Raw genomic sequence first — 20,820 nt, 5'->3', positions numbered from 1 at the left:
CTTACATCCTCTCATTCCTTGTGGTGAGAGCAATAGGTGAGGAAGGGATCAAAAGGATATTTATGAAATTAAAAATATGTAAAATTAAAACAGAAGGTGCCTTTTTAAAAGAACCAAAAAAAGATTTTTTTTAATGGAAATCAGTCTCTCTCTCTCTCTCTCTCTCTCTCTCTATATATATATATATATATATATATATAATGTTGCACTTTGGCATTTTTGCTTTCTTGTTGGTACATTTCATTGGCACTTGCCGCAAATGTGGCGGCAGGCAACCAAATAAGCTTCCGTTTTGTTTCTGCGGAGGCGAACCCTAACCTCCTTGCCACATGGCCGGGGAGAGGAGGCCGAGATCGGCCCATCTCTTCTTCGAAATGGGGCTCGTCTCCCGCCGCCGCAGCCGCCCTCCTCCGGCCGACCAGAGTCCCGGTGCCGGCCGCGGCGACGCCGGCTACTCGAGGATGGTTCATTGCAACGATCCGGCGAGTCCTCAGGCGTTGGAGCTTAACTACCCGGATAATTCGATCTCCACCACCAAGTATACGGTGGCCAATTTCGTTCCCAAGTCCCTCTTCGAACAGTTCCGCAGAGTGGCCAACTTCTTCTTTCTCATCGTAGCTTTCATCTCCTTCAGCCCCCTTGCTCCGTACCGGGCCGTCAGTATCCTTCTCCCCCTCGTCGTCGTGGTGGGGGCGACCATGGCCAAAGAGGCCGTCGAAGATTGGCAGCGCAAGAAGCAGGTATGCTTTAATGTCTAATGCAATCAGAGATAGAAAATTTGTTCCCTTTTATCCTCATCTTATAATTCGCCATTGAAATTACATGGTTACAATCTCTATCTTTTTCTAAAGTTACATTATAATATATTGGTTATGTTGATCAAAGAACCCATGGACGTGGAATAACTGAAATCTCTGGTAACGCCATATATTACTTCATCTTTTATTCACAACTAAATAATTTGGAGAATTAAGACAGATTGGAGTCTGTATTTTGTTCTTGGGCGTAAAATTTATGTTTTATTTACAAGTCTAAAAGTTCCTCCTCTTCTGGGGGATAAAAGTTGAACAAGAATATGCATCTGAATCAAAGCATGAAATGGAAAATTTCTTATTTTGAAAAGTGCAAGAATATGGTTATCTATTCTTGGAATGCAGATGAGTTGTATCTGTTATTCATAGGAGACAACAGATTTTGTCTCCTGGGTTTGAAAATTGCTTGTACTCTTAGAAATCATTCTAATTATTCAAATACAGACCATAACTAACCACATAACATAGCATCATTATTGAACGAAAAGTTCAACCTCAAACATACCTGCCAGCTTCTCTAATTTTTGGCTACTTCCAATATCAGGAGAAAAATAATACAGGAAGTCAAATATAGGGACATTTTTGTCTAAACAAAGCTGTACATGAAATCTTTGCAGCTTCTTTTTGAGTTCGTATGGGATGGAAGTGGTTTAACGACTATAATGTGATTGCATATTGAAGTATTTACTATTTAATCTAATTGCCATTCTATGTCTTGATTAATAATGATTACCTGCTTTTATTTGGATTGTATAGTGTATACACTGGAATCAGATAAAAAAAAAAATTGTTGACATTTTACAGTAAAGTAGAATTAGGAATGAGGAGCATAAGAGAATTTGTTGATCTAGGATCTCCAAACTACTGGAACCAAACACATACATGCTACAATTTAATGCTTATGTTTGTGGTCCCCAAAATGTTGTTGTAGTTGCCCATTTTTAAGATGTTATTTATTTTTTTAACTATATAAATTCTTGGTTGCTTGGGAGATAAAGCATCTCATCATATGTCAAGTTTCAATATTCTTGTCAGGATATAGAGGTCAACAATCGGAAGGTTAAAGTTTATGATGGATCCTTTTCTCTTTACCAAACAGAATGGAAGAAACTAAGAGTTGGAGATATTGTTAGAGTGGAGAAGGATGAATTCTTCCCTGCTGATTTACTTTTGCTTTCTACTAATCATGATGATGGCACTTGTTATGTTGAGACCATGAACCTTGATGGAGAGACAAACTTAAAACGTAAACAGAGCTTGGAAGTGACATCAACCTTGCATAATGAAGATTCTTTCCAGAACTTCAAAGCATTGATAAATTGTGAAGACCCAAATGAAAAATTATATTCTTTCATTGGGATTCTGGATTATGAAGGTGTTCAATTTCCTCTTAACCCAAAACAAATTCTGTTGAGAGATTCTATGCTCAGAAATACCCAGCATGTTTATGGTGCTGTGATTTTTACTGGACATGACACAAAAGTAATGCAGAATGCCATGGATCCTCCTTCAAAAAGGAGTAACATTGAGAGGAGAATGGATAAGATAATTTATGTTCTTTTCGCTTCTCTGGTTTTTATTTCATCCATTAGTTCTGTTTTCTTTGGAATCAAAACTAAAAATGAAACTAGTGTTGGAAACTATAGGTGGTATTTAAGACCAGACAACTCATCAATATACTTCGATCCTAACAGAGCAGGGTTGGCTGCCTTTTTCCACTTTCTGACAGTCCTCATGCTATATGGGTGCCTGATTCCCATCTCATTGTATATATCCATAGAGATTGTTAAGGTTTTGCAAAGTATCTTCATAGACCATGATCAGGAAATGTATTGCGAGGATAGTGATAAGCCTGCACGTGCTCGTACATCAAATTTGAATGAGGAACTTGGACAGGTTGATACTATACTATCAGATAAAACTGGCACGCTGACTTGCAACTCAATGGAGTTTGTGAAATGTTCTATAGCTGGTATTGCTTATGGAAGTAGATCATGTGAGATGGAGAAGGCTGCTTCAGGAATTATACAGTATGAACCATTTGAACGTCATGATTCACCTTCTGCTTTCGAGGGGCACAAGTCTGAAGGAACATCCAAAAAGTCAACCAAAGGCTTCAGCTTCAGAGATGATCGGTTAATGAATGGACAATGGGTTGGAGAACCTAATTCAGAAGTTATACACAAGTTTTTTCATGTGTTAGCAATCTGCCATACAGCTATTCCTGTTGTTAGTAAATCTGATGAAATATTATATGAAGCTGAGTCCCCAGATGAAGCATCTTTTGTTACAGCTGCAAGGGAACTTGGTTTTGAATTTTACAGACGAACCCAGACAAGCGTCTCTTTGCATGAGTTTGATCCAAAGATTGGCAGAAAGGTTGATAGGTGCTGATCAATTAACTCAATATGGCAGCTTCATATATTGGTATCCATCTTCTGTTCTTTGTTATTATAACTTTTTTTTCCAAATTTTAGGACGTATGAACTTCTCGATACCTTAGAATTCAGTAGTGCTCGCAAAAGAATGTCCGTAATTGTGAGGACTGAGAGCAACCAGTTATTACTTTTCTGCAAGGGTGCCGACAGGTTTGTGTCCTTAAATCTGCACTAAGTTAACAATATCTTGTCAATGGTTTTAGATCCTAAGCTCACACTTTTTTTCTTTTTCTGATTGGTTTAGTGTAATCTTTGAAAGGCTTGCCAAGAATGGGCAGGTATTTGAACCAAATACCAAATGCCACATCAATGACTATTCAGAGGCAGGCTTACGGACATTGGCGGTTGCATACCGCATACTAAGTGCAGAAGAATACATTCAATGGCATGATGATTTTGTGAAGATAAAAAATTCAGTCAACGCTGATCATGATACAATTGTGGATGAAGTAGCTGACAGAATTGAGAGGGATTTGATCCTTTTAGGTGCCACAGCTGTTGAGGACAGATTACAGAAGGGGGTAAATTTTGAAATTTAAGATTAGAAACTATTCTTTTTTAACAAAACAATAGCTGTATCTAAGCTAGATTTTTTACTCTGCTCACTTTTGTGGCTTTTGGCCATTCATTGTGTTAATATTGTTTTTCTGTTAGTTTGTTGTCTGAAACACATTCACCTAGTGAGGTCGCCCACAAGCATAATTTTTGTAGATAAAACTTAGCCATATGAAAGAGTGGAAGTCATGTGCAGTTAGATAGTATTCAGATAATCACATGTCTTTATGGAATTAATGTGCTTGGCCATCTTGATCTTACTAAAGTTTTATGTCAAGGTTCCAAATCAAATCATTCATGGATATTATAATTATTTGGATCAAAATTGCAGCTTCAGAAGTACGTCTGATTCTTGTCTTCATTGTACAGGTTCCTGAGTGTATTAACAAACTTGCAGAAGCTGGAATCAAGATCTGGATTTTGACTGGTGATAAATTGGAAACTGCAGTCAACATAGGGTGAATTTTTCTCAACCTTCAGTTGTACTAGAGAGACAGCCTATCTGCTCGTGAGTAAATTAGTAGACCTTGCAGGTTTGCCTGCCAATTGCTAAGGAAAGGAATGGAGCAATTAGTTATCACGCTTGATACCCCAGATATTAATGCGCTAAAGAAAGATGGGGACAAGAATGCCCTGGAAAAGGTGTGGAGATAAACATAAAATATAATTTTATGGTTTTCTTTATTATTTCTAACAATTCCAATACTTGTTAGAGCTTACATGAGAATGTTGCCAAGCAAATACGTGAAGCATTGTCACATGTTTCTAAAATGAAAGGAAGTAACGTTCCCTTTGCTCTTATCATTGACGGTGATTCGCTGGCTTTTGCTCTCTCAACAAGTCTGGAGCATTCATTTCTAGATCTGGCAGTTGCTTGTGCATCTGTTATTTGTTGTCGAACTTCACCTAAACAGAAGGCACTGGTATGTTTTTCATCAAGCTTAAATACTTAAATAATTACTTTTATCATGTACGAAAATCATCTAAGAGAAACCTAGGAATGCAGGTCACCAGATTGGTAAAATGGAGAACAAGGAAAACTACACTGGCAATTGGTGATGGAGCCAATGATGTTGGTATGCTTCAAGAGGCTGACATTGGCGTTGGTATTAGCGGGGTTGAGGGCATGCAGGTTTGTCTTTATGACTGACATTTGCCTGTTCATACATGTGTTTATTTTATTTTGTATATTTTTGTTAGGATCCTTTTTATGAGCTTTTGAATAATGTTTATTGAGTCTGTTTAGTTTAGTTGTTTATTGAGTCGGTTTGGTTCAGTTAGAGTCAAGTAGAGGTTTATTTAATATTTATTTATTATTAGAGTTCAAGTCCTGATGGACTCTGGGTGGAACTCTATAAATAGGGATGTAACTGCTTCTTTTCGGTAATCTATGAAAAATACTATTATGTCTTTTGACAAACCCTAGGAGGCCGATCCCCTCGAAGTAATCAAGGAGGGTCGATCCCCTCGAAGCGATCAAGGAGGCCGATCCCCTCGAAGTGATCATCCCTTTCTCTTTTCTTTATTACGATAAGACTTTAGGGTCTTATCATTTGGTATCAGAGCGACGATAAGACCTTTAGGATCTTATCAATTTTCTTCTTGCCAAGTAAAATGTGGAGACTTACACAATCCATGGAATAGCTTAACTTGTCTTAAGTTTTTAAAAAGATGGAACATTAGAGATTAGATAACAAATATTAAGACCAAAATCATATGGCTTTAAAGAATACTTACACTTGTACTTGTAGAATAATATCCCCATTTGAAATTGACATCAATATGAATTACAATCTTTTACAAGGAGAAGAAACTCTTTGTATGTGTTTAAACATCTTTTTGCATCATTCTGTTTGTAGGCCAGCCTGTGCATTTTTTCAAATCTGCTTGCTTAGGATAAAGGAAGTGGAAATTAAGTTATCCTTTGTCCTTGGTGGTAATTAGCTTGAACATGCTGTAAAATGAAAATAAATATTAATTTGACTTGACTTCGGACTTGTAATATGCACATGCTTGTTTTAGGTGAAAATATAATCTGGTTTTACTTGTCATCTATGTGGTCACGTATCATTGTGTATTTAATTAGATAATTGATGCATATTTATGTAAATCTGAGTTATACTTTGTATGTTATAGGCATGATAATGTTTGCTGCTTCAAGTCACAAATGTTTGGTTGCAGGCTGTAATGTCAAGTGACTTTGCAATAGCTCAATTTCGATTTTTGGAGCGGTTGCTGCTTGTTCATGGGCATTGGTGTTACAGGCGGATTTCAGCCATGGTAAAGCATTTTCAAAATACTTATTTCTATTTTGTGATCTAAAATGTATTTCACATAACTGAACTAGGATTTTCTTTCTGATGATAAGTAACTCAAGCCTAATTGGAAACACAGCTTCTATAGAACGATCTTTGTTGAATATGAGCATACATCTTACTTGGTACTGGGTAGAAGTTAGGGGCATTGAAGTTTGATATATTCTCTTCCAACCAGTCTGGAATCCCAAGTCCAAAGGAAAGCTGTGTTGGCATGTCTCAGTTACCTTCTTATGTATTTATCTATTTGTTAGATGCAGATATCTTTACATTTATGGATTAATGAATTTAATAGAACACCACAATGCATAAGTCTCAAATTTACACATTCCTCTTATTTAGTTGCTTTTTTCCTTTCTAATCCTAGAGTTACTGAGAGAATGAAGTGTTACTTGTATGTGATCAATGTTTTAAAAAGTCACCCGGGCGCTTTAGCGAGGTAAGGCAAGGCACGAATAAATATTTTTAATTCATATGATATGTTTGATTCACACAAAAATAAGAAACCAGTTAGAGCATCAATGATTACATGATCTGATTTATATAAAGTATAATCAAACATTGAAAACTCATCATGATTTATGAAATAATAATGATCTAATCTCATTACAAGATATTGATAATTCAAATGATTGGTTGGTGGGGGAAATGAGTGTGAACTTGCAAGATGCCGAAGATGAACTTGTATTTGGAGATGATAGCTTAACATGAGGAGATGTGACAAGAGCCTCAGGTGTTGGAGAATTACAGACATATACAAGACAGATAACGAAGGCAAAAATGAGTACAAAAGCATCAAGTTCATCTCTTGTTTTTGTTGAAGAGGAGGAAACCTATCTTGATGAAGATGGATAAGAGGAAGAGAAAGATGATGATAAGTTTGAGAATGATGATGTTGATTATAATGATGATTATATTTGATGTAAAACTTTATTGTTTTGAGTCTTTTGGCATTTTTGTCATTGGAAGATGGATAATGTGACTTGGTATTTTAGATATTTTCAATTTAATGTCATATTTTTATTTATATAATCATATTCATAATTGTATTATTAATTTTTTATATCTTAATATTCTAGAGCATCTCGTTTCACTTGGGTGAGCGCCTAGCATCACGAGCATTTTAAGACCTTGTCACCTTTTGACGCCTAGTGTTTTTAAGAACACTGTATGTTATGTTATCATATTCTATAGTCCTCTCATGATATGGTGTCTATTCTTTATGCACTTGAAAATTCTACCAATTAAGTATCACTATTGTAACATTTTTTTGCATTTTTAGTATTTTGGCATGAAAATTCTTATTTCAGCTTTATAAAAAGAATTGTGGGAGTCTGTCTACTTAGATTCCCTTTTTTAGTTTATATTGTAGTATTAAAAAATCCTTTAAAACCAGAGTGGAAAATGTGTTGCTTGGAAATGGGTGGTTACTTAATTCTAATCATTTTTTGTTAGATTCCTACTTCTAATTTTGATTTTCTATCAACAGATATGCTACTTTTTCTACAAAAATATAACGATGGGCTTCACTCTTTTCTGGTTCGAGGCTCATGCTTATTTTTCAGGACAGCCTGCTTATAACGATTGGTTCATATCATTTTACAGTGTTGCCTTCACATCTCTTCCAGTGATTGCACTAGGTGTTTTTGATAAAGACGTTTCTGCGCATCTTTGCCTGAAGGTATAGAATATTGCTATTTAATTTCCATCCATTCAGAATGTATAAGCTTGTATTTCACGTAGAGAAAACCTTGTGTAGAACATGTTGCTGCGTCCAACTTCATTTACAAAATACTAAATCATTTTGATCTCAGATACTCTAATTTTGATCAGAGGACAATGGGAAAAGCCCATATAATGGGTACATCCATTGTGCGACACAATCAAAAGATAGCATCTCACCCACACTGAAACTTGATAAAAAGGAATATAAATGCAGGATACTGTTTCCCAAACTCTAGGGAATTAATTGGATAATAAGAATTAAAACATATGGATTCCCTTAAGTGGCATTTCATGTAGTAGAATGTTAGTGATAAATGAACAAAGTAATTTTTACAAGACAAAGTGTACCATCATGTTATCATGATAGTTAATGATAGCTTCTTCTTGAAGAGCAACATTCGTTCCTTATGGTTTAAGACATTGGTAACAGTACACTATTTTTGATAATTAGGTGTCTTCTGACAGTCAACTTGGATAAATTGATGTTATTTATTGCCAAGGTTTTTTATAAGATAATTTGGTTTCTCCTTTATTTTGCTTGGTTTGTACCAGAATCCAAATATCATGTTCTTGTGTTTAGAAAGGTCCAACATCAAATAGTCACAGCTAGAAGGATTTGTTTTCATTTTATCTGCAAACCCACCTGCACCAGAGGACAAATGAGAATTGAAAATATAAAAATACTGGCATGGGATGTTCTCTTTTGTGACTGTTGAATTCATAATTCAAATTGCTTATAATTTTTCATGATCCATCCTTAATAGTTAGGCCATTCAACTTTGACCTGCTGGGTTCCTTACTGATTTAATCCATCCTAATATAACAAGTGTTTGAGAAGATTCTGGCACCCTGTTTCTCTTATTTTTCATATGATCTCCACATACATATTTTGCCATTTCGTACACTTACATCTTCATCATTTTTGCAGTTCCCTAAGTTGCATCAGGATGGTGTTCAGAACATTTTCTTCAGCTGGCCTCGTATACTAGGTTGGATGATTAATGGAGTTTGCAATGCCCTCGTAATCTATTACTTCACAACCCATGCCATCTTTCACCAAGCATTCCGACAAGATGGTCATGTCGCAGCCTATGAAATCCTGGGAGTAACAATGTACACCTGCATCGTGTGGACAGTGAACTGCCAATTAGCGATCTACCTCAGCTACTTTACATGGATCCAACATTGCGTCATCTGGGGAAGCATCATATTTTGGTATATGTTTCTTGTAGTTTATGGTTCGTTCCCATCGACGATATCCACAACCGCATACTGGGTTTTCCGGGAAGCCTGTGCCTCGAGTCCTCTTTATTGGCTGGTCATTCTGCTTGTTGTTGTTTCAGCTCTGCTGCCTTATTTTATGTACTTAAATTTCCAGAAGACATTCTTCCCCAAGTACCATGACTTGATTCAGAGACTACAAGTGCAGAAAGAGAATTGATTTCTTTCCAACCGCGGATCAACTTACATTGTCCGGAGGCTTTTCATCGAATTCTATATACAGGCAATCACACAAACTTGCAGGCATTACTGTACATATGCAGGCTCCTGTTGATCTATATTGAACGGTGAGAACAAACTTGTAATGAGGAAGATGATGCTTCGCAAATTCATTATAAAAGAAATGTTTTTATGGTTTGCTTGTTGCTTGAACCATGCAAACCAGATTGTTATGACATTCATATCTATTAAAGGGGGCAAAAAAAGACAACTTGTGAAAGCATAGTCTATGTGTCCAATTGTGATTTTGATTCGGATCTATAAGTTTGTCTGTCAAAGTGTGATATTGAGAAGTTTCGAGTCTGTTCGATTCAGGATGCAACGAACCTTGTAAAACTATGTCGGGGACATGCTTGACAAAGCTAGAATTAGGGCATAATGTAATTTTTTATTATTATTTTGATCACATCACCGAATGGAGTATTTTTTTTATTATTTTGATTGCATCAGCGTCGAGAAAGAATACTTTTTGATCGTTTCGTGTTATTATCGAAGAGAGTATTTTTGGTTTGCTTCACACTTTCGAATGATTCTAAGTGTGAGGACTGATTTTGACACATTTGAAAAACTTCAAGGTTCCCTTCACAAGGGTTGAATGTATTCAGATTCTTCTTGCTCCTCTAATGGTTGGGATTCGAATGGGTCACTAATTCCGCAAACTTTATCTTTCTTTGGAGGGTCCAAAGTTATATTTTCAAAGGACGCAAATCCTTCGGGCAATGAGATTTCATTATGCTAGACGAAGTCCTTCAACTTTGACTTTCGGATTTCTATTTTGGATTTAGAACATGTTAGAAGGCTAGTTCGAGCTAATAGCTACTTGGCATGGTGATCAACTATATTTATTAAATCGCTACTTCTACATGAAAATCAAGGCACTCAAGGTGGGACTCCAACTCTCCCTTCAACCTTTCTTCATCGGGACTTTAACCTATTTTCTCTCTGCTCATCTTGCTACCAAGTCAAGGAAACATTGATAGGAAGATAAGGAACTTTTTTATTTCTTCATGGAGAGGGTAGCTTATTGTCTTGGGTCATCTAGAAGTTTTTCAATGCCTTCCAAGGTTGCACGGGCTAGAGAAAAATTAGATTACTCAGAGCCTTGATCGAGTCCGCTATCATTATCATCCTTTAGACGATAAAATAGTAGCTCGTGGATGCAACTCTTGGTCCAACATCTTGAGGTTGGGATGTCTGCCCCTCATCCTTCGTTTCTTCTATTTGAATTTGGTATTGAAATGTGTTGTAGATATGGATCTTTTAAGGCAATAAGAGGCGTAAGAAAATGAAGGATGAAATAGTTTCTTTTATGCCCTTAGGTCACCCTTGCCTCTCATTTTTACAAAACCATCATATAATAATGACGTTTATTTACTAAGTCCAAGTTGCTTTGGCCATTGTCCTCCTTATCGATGAGAGAGTGGGGTGGTTGAAAAAATAAGACGATCGAGCAAGATTTTTTATCATGAATAGGCAACTCGACTCTAACTTCGGGTGGAAGAGCCGAAGTAGGACTAGTATCCTCCTGATTTGCCTGAGAGGAACTGACGTGATTTTTCTAAGATGTATTAGGAAGACTCTTATTCTAGCACTAATCTATTGAAATATATTTTGGTCTTTTGACTACCAGAGTTAACTGAGGTTATACTACATGTCTTTTTTCTGATTATGATTTTTAGTTAATAATTTTTTTAATTATGATAAGACTTTGATGGGAGGGACTCTCTTGATTAATACTAGATCATATGACTCTATTTAATTATATAACATATATTATGGATATAATTGGATTGGTTATTGATCAACAGAAAGGATGTCTAATTATAGTAGAATTTCTTAGACAATGACCTTGATGAGAGAGACTCTCCTAATCACTTATCCTAGATTTTATGCTCTGGCTTATAAAACGATAAGACTTTCTAGAGTCTCAACATATAGGCAGATATGCAGATACGTAGATAAGAGGAGATAGGAATACGTGACATTATTGAGAGATTTTAGATCTTCTCCATCCCTCTTGTTTATAATGGTCTTGTAAAGAATAAGAAGAGAGGAAAATATGAAATTAGTTCTCCTTGTAGATCGACATTGTTATAACTTTTAGGTCTGACGACGATGTACTTGTAGATCAGATAAATTTTTTTGAATGACATCGAAAGATACACATCATAAATTTAATATATTATTATTTGATTTTCGATTTTAACATTAAAATCTTATGCATAACACAACTATTTTTTATGCTTACATGCACGTCTCAAAAGCTTCGGTATATCACGAGTTTACCTTAAATTATCACCACGCAAGAAGTTTCATGGTTCTAATCGTCCTAAATGTATTTTTTTTTTCTTTCTTTCAAGAAGAAAAAGAGTTACAGATGGGCTAACTCCTAATCAACTCTAATGATCATTTCAATCCAAAAAGAACGCAAGCTATGATCTCTCGCAAGGAGTGCAGTGTAAGTTTACGAATTTGAGAAGGATTTAGATACAATTTGGACATGAAGATGATTAATAAATGAGGATTAAGTGTTAAATATTTTTGAATTAAGACTTAAAATTCCTGTCATGGTTAGAGTTAAAGGTGTGTTGAGCTTAATCTTCCAACCGTGTAAGTGCCCGACGATTTATAGGGACAAATAAAACCAAATTTAAATATAAAGAGTGACAATGTAACAGTGCTAAGATTAATACAAATCCAATGTGCTTATATATGCATAGGATCCGAACCCGATCAGTAGGGATCCAATCCAGATTTAGTCTAATGTGCATGCATGCATGTCATGCATCCATTAGTTATATGATACTTCCGCAAGTACTAATAAACGTGTTTGATGTGGTTTCTTCTTTATGCTCATATATTTTTTTTGATCCATGTCAAACTAAATAATAATAAAAAAACATAATTTTCATGCTACATTACATATACACACACACAAAATTAGTAATGGATGTGCAATTTTCTTTTCTTTTTTTTAATGTTATTTTAGAAAGGACTCGAAATAAACCAACTTGACCTATTTCGTGAAATGGATGAAAAATTTTCTGACCTTCCTTGGTTCACCCCTTCTCATCCACATGAGAGAAAGCAAGGACTCATCGTGGGTCCCATGCGAGCCCCACATCGTCTTTGCAATCACCGAAAAGGTAGGCGAGACAAGTAAAGGGTCGACGTGGCATCCTTCAACATTGATATCGAGGAACCAAATAAATATTAATTTTTTTTAGTCCAAAATAATTTGAAAATTTGTTATGATTATTTTAATATAAATTGATCTTCGATTTTATGTATTGTAAAAAGGGTTACGACACATTGAACGTTTATTTCTATAACACGTCGCATAAGGCTTGAATCTTAAAGGTCGACAACGTGATACTTATAAGAGGATCAATTCAACTCCATAAGATCGGTCACATAACACCATTGGAAAAGCTGACTCGATAAGTCATTATTTCGTACTTACAAAATTGATACATAACTTTACAATCCCATTAATGACTAAATGACATGCAAGTTCACGATATAAATCATAACCGACCGCAACGAACGATCATATATGTAAAAGGTCTCTCAAACGTAAATATTTTAGAATAAAAAATATTGATTAAATTCTTTGAATCCATATTGATATAAGCAATATGTAATTTTTGTAGGATTTGAAACCGAATCCAATTGATTTTAAATGAATGCCAATATATCCAACAATTAAATTCCGAAGCTTACTAAAGTCAATAGAAACTAACAAATCGAAGGCAGGAGGCCAAAACATTGAGGTGTAAAGGTAAGCAAATTTAGGGATATATGCATGCACGAAATCAATAATAAATAAATACAAGTGACTGCTGATTCGAAAAAATAGCAAAATGGATTCATTCCCTAACATTAAAATAATATAAAGGGGTCAGCTTCCTCATCCATTACTATTTCCTCGAGTACTAATAAACGTGTTTGATGTGGTTTCTTCTTTATGCTCATAATTTTTTTTGATCCATGTCAAACTAAATATGAAAAAATAATAATAATAAATAATTTTCATACTACATTATATATATACACACACAATTAGTAATGGATGTACAATTTTTTTCTTTTTTTGATGTTATCTTAGAAAGGACTTTAAATAAATCAACTTGACCTATTTCATGAAATGAATGGAAAAATTATCCACCTGGCCTTGGCTCACCCCTTCTCATCCACACGAGAGGAAGTAAGAAGGACTCATCGTGGGTCCCGTGTGAGAAGGTAGGAGAGACAAATAAAGGGCCAGTGTGGCATCCTTCAACATTGATATCGTGGAATCAGATAAATATTAATTTAATATTTTTAAATCCAAAATAATTTGAGAATTTATTATGATTATTTTAATATAAATTGATCTTCGATTTTATGTATTATAAAAAGGGTCACGACAAATTGAACATCTCCTACGTATCATCTTCATCTTGTCGATACTTCAAATCTATTTCTATAACACGTTGTATAAGACTTCAATCTTAAAGATCGACAACGTGATACTAATAAGGGGATCAATTCAACTTCGTAAGATTGGTCACATAATACGATTGGAAAAACCGACTCCATAAGTCATTATTTCATACTTACAAAATTGACACATAACTTTACAATCCCATTAATGACCAAATGACATACACATTCACCATATAAATCATGACCGCAACTAACGATAAAAGGTCTCTCAAGCATAAATATTTTAGAATAAAAAATTTGACTAAATTCTTTGAATCCATATGGAAATACATCTCAAATGTAATTTTTGTAGGATTTGAAACCGAATCCAATTGATTTTAAAAGAATGCCAATATATCCAACAACTAAAGTCAATAGAAATTAACAAATCGAAGGCAGGAGGCCAAAACATTGAGGTGTAAAGGTAAGCAAATTTAGGGAGGGATATATATGCATGCACGAAATCAATAATGATTCGGATAGCTTCCTCATCTCCTCCTCCGCCACAAACCCCCCTCTCTCTTTATTGCCTCTCTCACATCACCTTTCCGGCGCAAGTCTCTCCTCCCTATTCGCACCCACCCACCCACCCACCACGGAGAATCCAATCTCTGGTGGCTGACATTGAATAGCATATATCATACGAAATGGCTCTTATCATTCACGAAAGATGGATCCAATGTTATCTTTTCTATTATTATTATTATTATTATTATTATTATTAAGAGGAGAGAAAAAGTGTGTCGCTCGTCTTTCATCCATTTATTGTATTAATTATGATAGGCTTATATATAAAAGTATTTTTATAAACATGTTAAATTAATAGTTTAGAGTATTATTAATTGAGCGTACTCTTTCCGTCCGATTCAAGCGATCGACCGATTCGATGTTTTAAGGCTCGACCGACCGGCCAATCGGCCAACCACTAATGTTGTTCTTCCGGTTCATCTGAACCGGGCCGGAACGGGTCGGCGCTTATAAAGCGCGTCGGAGGGAACACTGCCTTTTCCTTCTTATCGCCAAACACGGGATCTCTGTAGCCTTTTGGGAAAGAAGGTTCGTGGAATCTCTGCCCCCACCCTTTCCTCTTTCTCTCTCTGTCTCTCCTTTTTCTCCTCCTTTAATCTTTCCATCTCCTGTTCTTCAATTCCGGCTGTGTAATCCGGTCAAATTCCTGTTTTTTTGATGCTTAGATTCTCGGTTTCTGCCGTTTGATTTTGCTGCTCTCTCTCTCTTTCTCTCTCTCTGCTTCCCACTTCTTTGGATCCTCTTCTTTTTCCGACGCCACGGATGATGGCTAGAGCCTCTGCAAATGTGCAGGAAATGGATCCGGTGGAGAGGTTGACCTCGGGGTTCGAGCGCTTCAAGAAGGAGGTCTACGAGTATGTGAAGGATTACGTTCATGCATGAAGAGATATCTTTGGTTCTCCGATATGTTTAGCCGGAATAAAGACGTGTGTTTGTGTGACAGGGAAAACCCCGATCTGTTCTCCCAACTCGCAGTCGGGCAGAGCCCTAAGGTGAGCTCCCCATGATTCTAATCGACGTGCAGAATCTGTCGACCATTATGATCTGAAGAATAGGAATGGGTTGCAGTTCATGGTGTTTGCATGTGCCGATTCCCGTGTGTGCCCGTCGGTGGTGCTCAACTTCCAGCCGGGGGAGGCCTTCACCGTCCGCAACATCGCCAACATGGTTCCCCCGTATGATCAGGTCAGCAGTGTCTGCAGCCTCCATCATCAACTTTTCCTCTCTCTCTCTCTCTCTCTCTCTCTCATCGCAGCCTATGCGGTTGGTCCCCTCCTTGCAAGCCCCCTTTCACGAGCTTATCCGTGGTGTTCCTGCAGACAAAGTACTCCGGGGTCGGGGCTGCCATCGAATATGCCGTCCTCAATCTCAAGGTCCGCGCTCGATTCCATCATCTGCTCACTTATGTTTTCTTTGTTTTTCTTCAGAATCTTACTCTCTCGGAAACTCTCCGACAGGTTGAGTACATCGTGGTGATGGGCCACAGCAGCTGCGGTGGAATCAAGGGGCTGATGTCCATCAAAGAAGACGGCACCACCAGCACGTAAGAAACAACAGCATCACCTCTGTTCATCTTAAAAATCTGCAGCATCATTGTAGTTTAATGAGAGAGGTTAGGGGATTTAGTGACATCAATTCTGCTTCCATCTGCTCTCCCAAAAGGTTGGGAATTGGGTTCATTTTGTCCTCTGCCACTCGGAAGGCATATTGCTTTCTGACTACTTTTCTGCAGAAGGATCATGATGAGCTCCTAATCATCATCTCTATCTGTTTTGGGACAGTGACTTCATAGAGGAGTGGGTGAAGATTTGTTTGCCGGCAAAGGAGAAGGTGGTGGCTGAGCACGCAGCCTTATCTTTCGCTGATCAATGCACCCAATGCGAGAAGGTACTCGTGCGAAAAGATCGCATTCGATCGTCTTCCCAAACTGAAACAGTCATCTAAGACAGTTTGCATGTGTGCGCAGGAAGCGGTGAATGTCTCCCTTGAGAACCTGAAGACTTACCCCTTCGTCAGCGACGCGCTGGAGAAGACGACCTTGAAGCTAATCGGGGCGCACTACGATTTCGTCGCTAGCAGCTTCGAGGCTTGGGAGACTTGAACGCGCAGTCGGCACCAACATGGAACAACCATAGTTTGGAGCCAATGTACTCTAATAAAAACAATTTAATACAATTATCTTCGTAATTGAATAAATAAATATATATACATATATATCTATATAACATTAACATAAAATTTCAAATTTAGTTTTTGGTAGGGGTGCGCCGGGCCCACGCTGCAGTGCAACGCATGGGCGACGCTCAAGGGCCCCAGAAGCAAGCTACTGGAGCGGGCCCTACCCCACAACAAATTAATTTAATATCATAGTGGGCCGATGACCCACGTATCAGATATTAAACTGATAAGAACAGATACTACACTTGATCTTAGCCAAAAGGCCGAGAAAGGTATGCTTGGTATTGTAGCCGGTCTGCTCTAATATAGCGGCCTCGACCAACCGTGACTGCGTCGACTGGCGATATGGGACTAAAGAACCCCAAAAGAAATAATTCGAGAAGGTTTATTACTTTTGTGTACGCGCGCGTGCGATCACCGACGACGTCGAAGGGGTGTGATTTAAAGGCTGCATGGATGTCATAAGAGAGTCATCTTCCCTGGTTTTTGTGTGACATTGCACCAAGACACCTCGAGCCTATCACTATTAATTTTATGACAATATAGCAATTCAATACATCCATAATTACAATCCCTGTCTCATTCACCGTATTGAGTTCGTATGGATTTTATCGAGGCCGAGACGGGCCCAATAACCGTATAGGGTCGGGTCAAACCGGTTCGATTGACAGGCTGGAATCGCATCCATCGGGTCATCAATCGGTTCAGAAATGCGAGTCTAAATTGATTGCTTGAATGCGAGTAAGGGTTATGGTGACATAAAAAGGTACAAAGTGACTGACGGACGGTGTGCGCAGTCTGCTTTTGGCATGCTTCATTCCTACTCATAAAAGGCAAAGAGATGCTTCCGAGAAGCCTCAGCCATGGCCACCAAGCACTCGATGCTTGTCCACTCGGCGACCGTGCTGGGACTCTCGTGTCGTCTCAGATTCCCAAGTGGCTCTTATACGAGGTCTCAGAGGTCCTCAGGCAATATCGATCCTGTTGTAGCTATTACACGTCAAATTTGCAGCATGTATGTCTGGCTGGCAAAGAGAACGTCTCATTGCCTTCACCTCTGACTCACTGGAAAGAGAAGATTCATGTCCACCAAAAGCAGACACTTCAAGATCGCTGTGTACCTAATCTGAGTTGGCACGTGGACTCGTGTACGTGTTGTTTGAGTTGGAATCTGGGAATCGTGTACCCTGTGGTCTCTTTACTCATCTTGCCTTCCACTTCATCCTTCTTTGCCTTCCACTTCGCATGCCTGTGCTGCTCCCTCTGCAGCCTGCTCTGCTCACTGCTGCAATGATGTTGATGACCTTCTGGACTTGTTGCTTCGAATGCAATGCTCACCCTGTCATGCTTACTCTAGAAACCCTACCCACTTGTACTTCACAAGCCTTTTGAGCTTGTAATCAACCGTGATGTTGCATCTTACAGCAGATAAGGGAACGTGTGATAGCTTTCACTTTCCTGTTAAATTCATTAGCAGATCATATTTGAGGTGACAGCAGAGTTCTTTTAAGTTACTGTTCTTCTTGCCTGAGGAACTGTTTGAGGAACAGTTCTTCTTGCCTCGAGTGATCTAGATAATGAGTGTTCTTTTAAGTTATTGTTCGTTTTCCTTCTCTTTCCATATTAAATTCCTGGAGCAGAAGAGAGACTATGATCGATCGCCAAGCTGCTAAGGATTCCTTGTCGGGGACAAGACATGTCGCCACCCTCGGTGTATCTTCCTGATGATGAACTTTTCAGAGGGGATGGGATGGGATGGCTTGTGCATTATGACGTTCTCTAATGATTTTGATGACACTCTCTACCAATCATTGACATGAAATCCCTCCTCCCATGAACAGTTACTGCGTTCATGTGAGTGACACTCTCTTTCTTCATCCTGCATGGAGAAAGAAACCGATTGATACATTAGGGTTCTACAGAAAAGCAGCAACATCGAAGAACTAATTTTCTTCCATAGTACTCGCTGAAATCCACATAAAAAATAACAACCACAATCCAATCCAATGCAAAGATCAGCTACTCAAATTTCCGCATTATTTCTTCTTCAAGCTTCATGGAAAAGAGATCAAAAAGAAAAGGAAGAAAAATGAAAAGAGAGAGAGAGAGAGACAGAACACAACACTCCTACTGGGAGGATCGCCCGTAATCAGTCAATCAATCGGCCACCGTCCACGTCATGTCTCTCTCGAAGATCCAATGGCAGACCTCGATCCTCCCGGGGGCGGACCCCAGCGACAGGAAGGCCCCGTGGCTCGCACTCCAGTCCGACGTGTCAAGGTGACAGATGGCAACACCGCGATTGATCCTCTCCTTGGTTTGGACGGCTAGGATGTCCGCCACGTACACCCGTACCCGTGGCACCGAGTGGCAGTAGTACACCAGATACGGGAAGAGGCTTTGGTGGCACGACACCGACCGGGTGACGCCGCCGCCGTTCACCCCCCGCACCTTCCCTATCAGGACGGTACCCTTGGACCCGGCCGTGCTCTCCGTGCTCCGCGCAACCACGTTGCTCCCCAGCATCGCCACCGCGAAGTCAATCACGTCCTCCGCCGACGTCGCGCACCGCTTCGTCTCACCCCGGCTCGGCGCCCTCTCGCACTCCGCCACCGTGTCGGCCACCGCTTTCCCCAGCGCCGTGTCGGCCGGAATCCCGAAGAACCGCTGCACCTCGGCTGCTGAGAAGGCGATTCTCCCGGCGATCGACCGCGGCAAGAACGACCGCGCCGGCATCTTGTCGCGGATGTCCGGCATCGGCATCAAGTTGCCGCTCCGGAGCTCGTGCTCGCGGAAAAACTTACCCGGCTCCACCAGCCAGTGCCCTGCTATCTTCTTGACGGGCTTCACTGCGGCATCGGCGGCGTGGGCGGAGGAGGGCGAGGATGATGGGTGGCGATAGGCCTTGAAGTCGATGCCGGACTTGGCATAGCCCTTGAAGGAATTGTTCTCGCCGATGTAGCTCTTGAACGTGATTTCATGATTGCCGAACCCTTGACCGTAGCCTTTGAAGGAATCGCTGCCGGGGTTGAAGGAGTTCCCATAGTTGTCGAATTCGGCTGTGCCAGCGTTGCTGCCTTTGGCGTAGGAGGTGAAGCTGTCGTCTCCGACGTTCGACTCGTCACGATAACTCGAGAACCTCTCCGATCCGCCGTTACCGCGATCTCCGTAGGACCGGAAGTTGTTCTCCGGCACGTTGCCGTTGAAACCGTAGTTGGTGAAACTATCTCTCGCCGCATTGGCGCCCTCGCCGTAGCCGGCGAAACCGGAACCGATGACGTTGGAGTCATTGGCGTAGCTGGCGAATGCGGAGACGACACCGTTGCCGTCCTTGCCATACCCGGCAAAGGACTGGTCGCCGGAATTGGCGTCGTCGGAGTAGCTTCCGAAGGACTGGTGGCGACCGTTGGCTTGGGCGTCGTAGTTGGTGAACTTGAGTTCAGGATTGTTGGTATCATCACCGTAAGAAGTAAAATCCCCGGTGCCGCCGGTGGCGGAGGAAGCGTAGCTGGTGAATTTGGCGGTGACGACGTTGCCTCCAGGGGCGTAGGACGCGAAGGAGTCGTTATGGCCGGCGGAGTCGCGGCTGTAGCGGCGGAAGGTGTCGACCGGCACGTTGAGGGACTCGGAGTAGTTCTCGAACGATTGGGTCCCACCGACCGCGCCGGTGGCGTAGTTAGAGAAGTTGGAGGTCTGGTAGGTCGCGAAGTCGGAGGGGCCATCACGTGCAGTGGTGGCGGAGGCGTAGGACTCGAAGCGGGTGGGGAAGCAGAGGAGGCGGGCGGCAGCGCAGAGGGCGGGGAGGCGCGGGGAAAGAGCGGACGGCCCAGCGGCAGCAAGAGAGGAGAAGGTGGCGTAGTCGAGGGCGGAGAGCGGGGAAAGCTTGGACAGGAGGAAGGCCGGTTGCGGGCGGTTGGCGGTGACCTTGCGGTTCCAGTACCGTATCACGGCGGCCTTGGCGGTAAATGGATTAAGGGCGGTGGAGGGAGGAGTTACGGCGGTTTCATTGGCGGAGGAACGAGAGGGTAGAAGAAGCGACGGTACGAGCAGGAAAAGAATGAGCAGAGGACGAGGCGGCAGCGGAAGTGGAAAGGCCATGAGTGAGGCGTGTTGGGTTGCGTCGTCTGCAGAGCAATGGGGGAGGAGAGATATAAATAGCGGCGGACGGAAGGGACTTGTGCTCTCTTCTTTCGCCGCTTTGCCTCTCGCATGCATTTAATGACATGAATATTTATTTTTCTTGGTAGTTAGAATTACCTCGAATTTACAGGGACTCGATGATACCAACATGTTCGTTCACCC

General features: G+C 40.1%; 3 protein-coding genes and 1 non-coding gene across 6 annotated transcripts; 2 read left to right on the top strand and 2 right to left on the bottom strand.

Moving 5' to 3' along the window:
* Positions 1-210: 210 nt before the first annotated feature.
* LOC135634962 (probable phospholipid-transporting ATPase 8) lies at positions 211-9,761 on the top strand. Of its 2 annotated transcripts, none has more exons than XM_065145736.1 (11): positions 211-740; positions 1,848-3,199; positions 3,290-3,400; positions 3,495-3,771; positions 4,175-4,263; positions 4,339-4,447; positions 4,519-4,728; positions 4,812-4,937; positions 5,987-6,085; positions 7,610-7,801; positions 8,774-9,761. In XM_065145736.1, the coding sequence occupies exons 1-11, from the start codon at positions 330-332 to the stop codon at positions 9,284-9,286; spliced, it is 3,489 nt and encodes a 1,162-aa protein (XP_065001808.1). In that variant the 5' UTR covers positions 211-329; the 3' UTR covers positions 9,287-9,761. The 2 variants fall into 2 exon arrangements, with proteins under 2 accessions (XP_065001808.1, XP_065001814.1); XM_065145742.1 differs by having other exon boundaries at positions 7,726-7,801; positions 8,774-8,913.
* A 5,045-nt stretch (positions 9,762-14,806) lies between these two features.
* LOC135634951 (carbonic anhydrase, chloroplastic-like) lies at positions 14,807-16,554 on the top strand. Of its 2 annotated transcripts, XM_065145727.1 has the most exons (8): positions 14,807-14,868; positions 15,133-15,194; positions 15,284-15,332; positions 15,409-15,525; positions 15,660-15,713; positions 15,798-15,883; positions 16,122-16,227; positions 16,307-16,554. In XM_065145727.1, the coding sequence occupies exons 2-8, from the start codon at positions 15,136-15,138 to the stop codon at positions 16,439-16,441; spliced, it is 606 nt and encodes a 201-aa protein (XP_065001799.1). In that variant the 5' UTR covers positions 14,807-14,868; positions 15,133-15,135; the 3' UTR covers positions 16,442-16,554. The 2 variants fall into 2 exon arrangements, with proteins under 2 accessions (XP_065001799.1, XP_065001790.1); XM_065145718.1 differs by lacking the exon at positions 14,807-14,868 and having other exon boundaries at positions 14,984-15,194.
* A 43-nt stretch (positions 16,555-16,597) lies between these two features.
* LOC135639387 (U2 spliceosomal RNA) lies at positions 16,598-16,794 on the bottom strand. Its single transcript, XR_010496916.1, has one exon. It is a non-coding gene; the product is annotated as a U2 spliceosomal RNA (small nuclear RNA).
* A 1,744-nt stretch (positions 16,795-18,538) lies between these two features.
* LOC135634947 (BURP domain-containing protein 12-like) lies at positions 18,539-20,633 on the bottom strand. Its single transcript, XM_065145709.1, has one exon. The coding sequence runs from the start codon at positions 20,614-20,616 to the stop codon at positions 18,676-18,678; it is 1,941 nt and encodes a 646-aa protein (XP_065001781.1). The 5' UTR covers positions 20,617-20,633; the 3' UTR covers positions 18,539-18,675.
* Between the last annotated feature and the right edge of the window lie 187 nt (positions 20,634-20,820).

Source organism: Musa acuminata, chromosome BXJ1-3, assembly GCF_036884655.1.
Source record: "Musa acuminata AAA Group cultivar baxijiao chromosome BXJ1-3, Cavendish_Baxijiao_AAA, whole genome shotgun sequence".
NCBI classification, from domain to species: Eukaryota; Viridiplantae; Streptophyta; class Magnoliopsida; order Zingiberales; family Musaceae; genus Musa; species Musa acuminata.
Note: the sequence above shows the minus strand (reverse complement) of the source record. Positions and strands in the feature narration are given on the sequence as shown.

What these genes read in the sequence shown, in the direction of transcription:
- LOC135634962 (XM_065145736.1), top strand. Translation starts at nt 330, where the DNA reads ATGGCCGGGGAGAGGAGGCCGAGATCGGCCCATCTCTTCTTCGAAATG. An exon ending in ATTGGCAGCGCAAGAAGCAG is followed by an intron (nt 741 to 1,847) that starts GTATGCTTTAAT and finishes TATTCTTGTCAG; the next exon opens with GATATAGAGGTCAACAATCG. An exon ending in AGGACAGATTACAGAAGGGG is followed by an intron (nt 3,772 to 4,174) that starts GTAAATTTTGAA and finishes TTCATTGTACAG; the next exon opens with GTTCCTGAGTGTATTAACAA.
- LOC135634951 (XM_065145718.1), top strand. Translation starts at nt 15,103, where the DNA reads ATGATGGCTAGAGCCTCTGCAAATGTGCAGGAAATGGATCCGGTGGAG. An exon ending in CAGTCGGGCAGAGCCCTAAG is followed by an intron (nt 15,333 to 15,408) that starts GTGAGCTCCCCA and finishes AATGGGTTGCAG; the next exon opens with TTCATGGTGTTTGCATGTGC. An exon ending in GAAGACGGCACCACCAGCAC is followed by an intron (nt 15,884 to 16,121) that starts GTAAGAAACAAC and finishes GTTTTGGGACAG; the next exon opens with TGACTTCATAGAGGAGTGGG.
- LOC135634947 (XM_065145709.1), bottom strand. Translation starts at nt 20,616, where the DNA reads ATGGCCTTTCCACTTCCGCTGCCGCCTCGTCCTCTGCTCATTCTTTTC.